The following is an 8,590-nucleotide window of genomic DNA, read 5'->3' as shown; positions in this document are numbered from 1 at the left end:
TCTTGGCGATATACTTCATTGTTATGAATTTTTGTTTTAAGTATAAAACAAACGATGGAGTATTTAGAAGATGTATACAATTTTCTTTAAATTTTGATTTAAAGATGTAATACTTAAGCAATAAAGAAATAAAGTTTCCTTTAGAGTTATCGTTGACAAATGAGAAAAGAAATTGTTTTTCTTGTATATTCAGATCTATTTCACACTCACTTCTCATCCACTGTTTGATGCTTACTATAAAATTATAAATAACTGGACATGAAAAAAAGATATGTTCTATTGTTTCCCGCTCGTTTTTGCAGTAAGAGCATAAATTATCTATTTTATGTATGAGATGTAAAAATGAGTTTGTAGTAAGAATATGATGATTTATCTTAAATTGAAAATCTTTTAACTTTATTTCTTTGATTGTCTTTAAGTTTTTGCAATAATCTTTAAATTCGTCATCGGAAATCCCCATTATTTGTACCCATTTGTTTGGTACCACGACACTCTTTGTATTTGTAATTGTGTCGTAAAAAATACTACTACCTTTTTTATCTTTTATTACATTTTTTTAAATACGGATTCAAAAACATGTTTGTCTTATATTTAATAACCTCATTTGCGTTTTGTCTTATTATATTTTTCCATTCAATTGGTATGTTTGAAAGAACACGGTGCAAATCTATAAAAGTTCCTCTTACCGAATAAATGGTTTTAAGGTCTTCTAAGCTATAAAAATTCCCATTATTGTCGAGTAAATCTATAATATATATGATGTTTCTCCGGTACCAGTTTTCTGAATATTCTGTTTTTATTCTGAAACGGTGGTTATACCATAAAGGCGAGTATAAAATATCTTCTAAATCATTGATTTCGCAACATTCAACAAATCTATACCAACTACTGAGCACATCCCTCCAAAATGGATTATGTACTTCTCTTACTAGTACTTTTACATATTGCGAGCCAAAAGAGATAATTTTATCAAATGAAAACGTTAACAGAGATTTCCAAGTATCACAGTTAAAAATAGCTAATCTCCTAATCCAACTAATTTTCAAACTTTGAATAAAAGATTTAATATTAATCATGTTCAGTCCTCCGAATTCTATATTCTTTGTGACAATTACTCTTTTTATTCTGTCAGGTCCGTTGTTCCATAAAAATAGTTTCTAATTCCTTAATAAAATAATCAGATGGGTCAGGTAGTGCAATAAATATATAGACAAACTTTGACAAAACAATAGATTTTAACACAGTTACTTTCCCAAAAAGGGTGAGCTTTCTTTTTGCCCAAATATCTAATATATTCCTGCATTTTTGTAATATTTCAAGAGCATTTAGATTCCAGATATCATATATATTGGCAGAAAACCGAACACCCAGTATCTTAATTGGTTCTTCATATTCTAATGTTCATAATATGACCAAACATGAATTTGAAAGAAAGATCATTTTTAGTCAAAATCTGGAGGTCAATGCCTTTAACAGTTACAGTAATTCTTATAAAATGCTTCTTGGACTGCTTGTATTATGTAATACATGCATGCGAATATGAAATAATACTAATATTTTGTTTAATTGATTTTATTTTACATAAAATTGCAATACTTTGTTTAATTAAAGTGTAAAGGAAGCTGTCCTTAAATATCACCTTATTTTCAGAGCTGGCTTGGATTTCTTTGAGGACTTTTTCCTGTGTTGCATAAGGAATAAAAAATTACAAATCATTAATAGAACTTTATTCGGGAATTAGTGGAAGGTTCTGACATTATTTATTGTAATATAACCGGCCTATATGTAATTATGCGTTAAGCCATTAAGCCTGGATGGGATACTAAAAAAATGTTCGTCCTAATTTTGTGTGTTTGTGTGTTTGTGTGTAGAAGAAAAAATAAACATCAATGCCTTGCCACGTATTTTCATGTGGAAAGTATTTTGTATCTTCGCATTATATGTCTCACGACGATAAAAAATCTTCAAAAATATCTAAAAACTGTTTAAATGATGAAGTAGTTGTTTTCTTTTGACCTCGATTCAGTCAAAAGTTTCAAAACCTGTCATTAATCACGTAGTCACGTAAGCGTGGTAAACGTTTGCATGTCGTACGTTGCACTTTTTAACGCTAAATTTTATATAAACACACGAGTAAACATTAGAAATTTGGGAATATAGACTACAAATAGGTAAGAGCTATGAATCTTTGTCATATACGAAAAAATGAGTTAATTATAATAAAATTCATTTTTAAGAACTTTTTTTATAGTTCGCCTTGGCAAAAAAAAAAAAAAAATGGCGTAAGTAACAATCATGATGAAGATACATAATGTATTCAGGTTATAAAACAACAACAAAGTAGAAGTACAAACCATTGGGTCAACAAAATAAAAACCATAATATTGTACGTTATAGTTGTAGAACATTATAACTGTAATGACATTTACTTTTCCAAGCCCCTGCATTTTTATATCTGTTCTGTTTATATTTTTTATTTCCTAACACACGTAAATAGAAAAAACACAATTTGGAAAACTTCGGTTTCTGATTACGTCCAAGTTTTTTTAAACACTTCTAATAGAACTTTTTACCAGTGTTTCTGTTTCCTTAAATGATGCTTCCTACACTGACATTACGTTGTTTCCAGATCAACATCGGTACGAATCTGTACTTGAAATTTACAGTAACGGATCGAAACAGAAAAATGAAGGGAGCGGCACAAATTATGTTTACACGGAAAGTGATGGCGATGTTACTGTTGTCTACGCTTTTACACTTGATTGGTTTTGTATCGCCAGGATGGTTCTTCATGACGGTATACGTAATTTCTTACACCAGTCTGTAATAAAATATTTTAATGATTCGAAAATACAATAAAAAGATTCCATGACAGTTTAAAATGCATTTTTCTAATCATAATACTAGTATTTAAGGTAGTCGGTTTGCACGTTTAGGTGAAAATTCTACATCGTTGAATTTGACCAAGCCCTGATTTAATTTACTTAGAAAATCCAGCAAATAAAAAAGATATGTTCGTGTCACTAATTCTTTGCTACAAGGATTTGATAATTTCGGACTACACGCCAATTTTCATATTGGGAATCTATTGAAAAATCACAATTTAGATGACATTTTTGGCAAATATTTTTTTTCCTAGATTTTAATGTCATTTTTCACAGTTGTAAATCAACTTATTGTCTATTATATGGTCAATAAATTGGTTCTTTTGCTTATTTTTATTTAGATATTTGCCCATGATTAAAGAGATAAGCAGGATGATACAACGGGACCAGATTTTTTTCTATGCTACCCGGATGAATAACGTTACGCAATGATTTCATTAAACGTGCATAACGACCTTAATTCAAAAGAAACCTGTAGCCAGACCTTGTGATAACACTCGTGCATTTGATTACCCCACAACTCTACCATTTTCTTGCTCTCTCAGGATAGCAGATAAGAATAGGCCAAGAGTTCACAGTCTCATTACATGAGAACAACGTGCAAATTTTTCGTTGCAGGTAAAGCATGTCAAGCTACACGTAGGCATTTGGTACGGTGTGATTTGTGACGCAAATGCTTGTTCATCTGATACCATCGGAAATTTAAACCAGACATATTTCAAGTTTAAAGGTGTGTATCAGTTCGAAAATACAAGTCCTTTAAAGAAGTGTCTCCTCGCCATTAAAAATGAAAAGTAATAAAAGAATTTCAGAGAAGACTGGTAGCCAATCTAGCGTCACTATCTCGACCTGGGTAATATCTAGGTAGTGCAGATAATTTTTAAAGGTATATTAGATTGAAATTTCATATTTAAAAACATGAACAATTACTTCATATAGTGTGTGAAAAATGTAACGTTATTATTTCAAAATAGCAAAACCACACTTTGATTTTTAACTTCACGTTATTTTCCACAACGAAGTGTGTGTTTGCTTTAAACTGTGGCGAACAATCTAATAAAAACCCCATAATTTATAAAATACCCTTTCTCTTATATCAAGTTAAAATGTTTTACGTTCAAAGTATATGTACTTACCGTAACGTCTTGTTGACGTGACGTCGACCTACTTTCTCGCGTCAAGAAAAGGTGCGTCCCTGTTACATCCAGTTTTTTTTTTACATCAAATACAATTATAATCGAAAAATATATAAATAGAAGAACCATGTTAATACACATGTATACACGACGAAGATGTTACAGGTCGCATAGAGTAATCCTCTACGTCTTGTTTAGATACACTGACGAGGAAAAGAAACGCCTCATTCAAACTCATTATACAATATTTTGATGAACTTTAATCAAAATCAGAAAAGAACAATTCCATTCGCAAAGAAAAAAAAAACAAAAAAACAATTGCATTCGCCACCTCTACTGGAAACCACAACAGCAAGACGTCGCCCCACGGTTCGGCACCAGTTACGTAACAGAAACCGTTGGATTCTTGCCCACTCCTGGTGGAGCGTTGCTATTAGTTCCTGGACGTTGGCAGGCTGCGGTTGACGTAGACGTCCAAGGTAATTGCAGGCGTGTTCAATCTGATTGCAGTCCAATAAGCACGCTGGCCAAGGCAAAACGTCAGTGTTGCTCGTCTGTAAAAATATCCTGTTGACACGTGCAACGTGAGGTCGCGCGTTGTCATGATGAAGGACCAAGCCTTGACGTTGACGGAATATAGGGACAACCACAGGACGTAATATCTGGTCGATGTAATGCCCAGCTGTGAGATTACATTGGTACAAGACCAGTTGGGACTTAATCGTATGGTTGATGGCTGCCTAGACCATAACTCCGCCACAACCGTAAAGATTGTGCTGTAGAACGCATTTGTTACATAGCGTTTACGACGTCGTCAGTGGACACGAATACGTCTAGTCGGCGTACCACAATTTGAAACGTGACTCATCACTGAACACTACGTTCTGCCAACCCTGACCGCGATCAATGCGGGCCCAATTTAGACGCTGGTGACGGTGATGTAGCATAAGAACTAGACCGCGGTAGGGTCTGCAGCAGATAATTTCCCGTTCTCTAAGCCGGTTTCTCACTGTATGTCGACTTATTTCCGTCTACGTTAAAACCTCTAGCGACTTGTTCTTGCGTTCGCCCACATTCGAGCATGGCCAAAACCTGGGCCCTGTCTTCGAAATGTAGCCGCGGTATTATAAAAAACTGAAAATCTTTAAAAATATGGTCGTATGTCGACTAACGCATACGCCTGTGTACATTTCGCTCAATATAATCACATGTCTGACACACACGGGCTGCCCCAGGTACATCAATTATGTCTCCCCCTCTGCTGGGGAGACATATTGTATTGCCCTGTCCGTCCGTCCGTACGTCACACTTCATTTCGATCAATAACTGGAGAACCATTAGACCTAGAACCTTCAAACTTCGTAAGGTAGTAGGGCTGCTGGAGTAGACGACCCTTGTTGTTTTTGGGGCCACTCCATCAAAGGTCAATGTCACAGGGGCCTGAACATTGAAAACCATTTCCGATCAATAACTTGAGAACCACTTGACCCAGAATGTTGAAACTTCATAGAATGATTGGTCATGCAAGGTAGATGGTCTCTATTGATTTTGGGATCACTCTATTAAAGGTCAAGGTCACAGGGCCTGAACATGGAAAACCGTTTCCGGTCAGTAACTTGAGAACCACTTGACCCAGAATGTTGAAATTTCAGAGGATAATTGGTCATGCAGAGTAGATGATCCCTATCAATTTTGTGGTCACTCTGTTAAAGGTCAAGGTCACAGGGGCCTGAACATGGAAAACAGTTTCCGATCAATAACTTGAGAACCACTTGACCCAGAATATTAAAACTTCATAGGATGATTGGACATGCAGAGTAAATGAACCCAATTGATTTTGGGGCCACTCTATTAAAGGTCAAGGTCACAGGGGCCTGAACGTTGAAAACCGTTTCCAGTCAGTAATTTGAGAACCACTTGACCCGGAATGTTGAAACTTCATAGGATGATTGGTCATGCAGAGTAGATGACCCCTATCGATTTTTGGGTCACTCTGTTAAAGGTCAAGGTCACAGGGGCCGGAACGTTGAAAACCATTTCCGATCAATAACTTGAGAACCACTTGATACAGAATGTCAAAACCTTATAGGATGATTGTACACACAGAGTAGATGACTTCTATTGATTTTGAGGTCAGTCTATTAAAGGTCAAGGTTACAGCGGACAGAAAACGGAAATCCATTTCTGGTTAATAACTTGAGAACCACTGGACCTAGAACCTTCTAAACTTCATAGGGTGATAGGACTTACAGAGTAGATGCATGACCCCTATTGTTTTTGGGGTCACTCCATCAAAGGTCAGTGTCACAGGGGGATAAACATAGGAAACTTTTTCCAATGAATAACTTGAGAACCACTTGACCCAGAATGTTGAAACTTCATAGGATGATTGGACATGCAGAGTAGATGACCCCTATTGGTTTTGGGGTCACTTGATCAAAGGACAAGGTCACAGGAGCCTGAACAATAACTTGAGAACCACTAGGCTCAGAATGTTGAAACCTCGTGGGATGTCTGGACATGCCAAGTAGATGATCCCTATTGCAGCCAGCCATCAGTGTCTCTTTGACTTTCGCTCCTGTCCCCTATTGAATTCTTGCTTATACGACTATGCATTGGGGGAGACATGCGCTTTTTACAAAATCATCTTCTAGTTTAACAATGAGCTGAATAAAATCGTACGAGTTTTGAATGGCTGTGGTTGTCGGTTAGGGTACATGTACATTTCTGACATTGCCCAACAAATTTAAACTATGTAAACTATGTAACGAAAATAACTTCAACTTTCGATGAGGAAAATAAAGCCAACTTTCGATGAGGCGTTTCTTTATCTCGTCAGTGTGTATTAAAAGACGGTTCTGCTTTACATTATTTTTTAAATATAAATAATTTTCCACAACACAGTTTGTTGCTTTAAAATGTGGTGAACAGTCAAAGAAAACTCCCATCATATACCTCTGTTTCTTATATTTAAATCAAAATATGATAATTTTTATATGTATTTAACGTTATCGAAAAACGAAAGTTTTTTAGGTCGAGCACGACTAAATCTTTATTTCAGATAGAATGCACTTATTTCATAACATTATATCGACATTTTCAGATTTAGAACCTTTGTCCAGCGTTTTGAGCAAATACCAGGTTCTGGCGGCGATTGCGCTGGCGGCAAGTCTGATCTCAATACTGGCGAATATAGTGCACAGAAGAACAAATAAAAAGTTGAGATCAATGTGGGCTGTCGGTATATGTATCATATGCATCTTTCTCTCAGGTAAATAAATGGATATATGAAATATGACGCGTTGAGATACAAATAGGTCAGAGGGGTCTCCATGGACGAGTGGTTATGGTCGCTGATTTAAAATCACTGACCCCTCGCTGATGTGGGTTAGAGCCTATCTCGGGGCGTTGAATTCTTCATATGAGGAAGCCATCCAGCTGGCTTACGGAAGGTCGGTGGTTCTACACAGGTGCCTGCCCGTGATGAAAAAAATCAAAGCTGGGAAGTCGCCATATGACCTATAATTGTGTCAGTACGACGTTAAACAGAATAACTGGAACAAACAAACAAATGACCGGTATTTCTTTTTACGACATGATTATTTTACTTTAAGTAAAAGAACAAGAGCAACAAAACAGCTTTGAAACAAAATAAATTTAATGTCATCGTCTTTTCTATAAGTAATTCAGGAAACAATTCTAAAGGTAATTTGTCATCTTGCGCAATGTACTTTTCCGAAAATCATTGTTATTATTAAAATAATCTGTTCCATCATCGTTCAAAATAATCTGTTCCTTCATCGTTCAAAATAATCTATTCCAGAATTCAATCAATTTAAAGTCATCTGATATTGTCAAATGATTTTTGTTTTTGGTATTATTTTTTTTTTAAGAAATGTGTAAAAATGTTTGTAATTTCAGGCATACTCGGTATAGTCACTTCTGCCCATTTTGCAAACAGACTTCGATATGCCACAAACTATCTTGCCACGCTTGGTGAAGAGAACCCATATAGCGTTCCATATTCGATCGTTTTCACGGGACTTGGTGGGCTTGTTGCATTGATAGCGTATTCAATTGTTGCTTACAACGTTGCCATGGACAGGGACAGGAAAGAAATTACCAACGTAAATGAAGTATACAGTTTACGCCAGATATGACTTTTAAGGGCATTGAAAGTTTCAAGTCTTAAGGATGAAGGATACCTTGTACCCTTGGAAAATTTATTGAACAGTAGCAATTCAAAATACTTCCTGTAATTAAATGTTTTATCACTGCAACAATCTCACTTTTGTTTGTCCATGTTCCTTCAAGTAAAATATTTATATAGGTTTGAAGTACATGACTCTCTAAACGTTATTCGTATCAAAAGAAGAAGGAAATTATAAATATTTAACAATTTTCTTCTTATTTCTGTTTGAGTCTTGTCTATAGAAGACTGCGTTGCATTAGCTTTCTAATATAAGCTTAAAATGTATATGTCACGCGACTCGTGTTTCCATGGTAATGCATTTTCTCTCATTTCTTAGCAACTACAAATGATAACGGGGTTTACGACAGCTTCAGTGC

General features: G+C 35.5%; 1 protein-coding gene across 1 annotated transcript; it reads left to right on the top strand.

Moving 5' to 3' along the window:
- Positions 1-2,045: 2,045 nt before the first annotated feature.
- On the top strand, positions 2,046-8,590 carry LOC123547951 (uncharacterized). Its single transcript, XM_045335196.2, has 5 exons — positions 2,046-2,171; positions 2,630-2,797; positions 3,504-3,615; positions 7,125-7,292; positions 7,943-8,590. The coding sequence occupies exons 2-5, from the start codon at positions 2,687-2,689 to the stop codon at positions 8,179-8,181; spliced, it is 630 nt and encodes a 209-aa protein (XP_045191131.2). The 5' UTR covers positions 2,046-2,171; positions 2,630-2,686; the 3' UTR covers positions 8,182-8,590.

Source organism: Mercenaria mercenaria, chromosome 9, assembly GCF_021730395.1.
Source record: "Mercenaria mercenaria strain notata chromosome 9, MADL_Memer_1, whole genome shotgun sequence".
Lineage (NCBI taxonomy): Eukaryota > Metazoa > Mollusca > Bivalvia > Venerida > Veneridae > Mercenaria > Mercenaria mercenaria.
The sequence above is the reverse complement of the archived record's forward strand: the minus strand, read 5'-3'. Positions and strand labels throughout refer to the sequence as shown.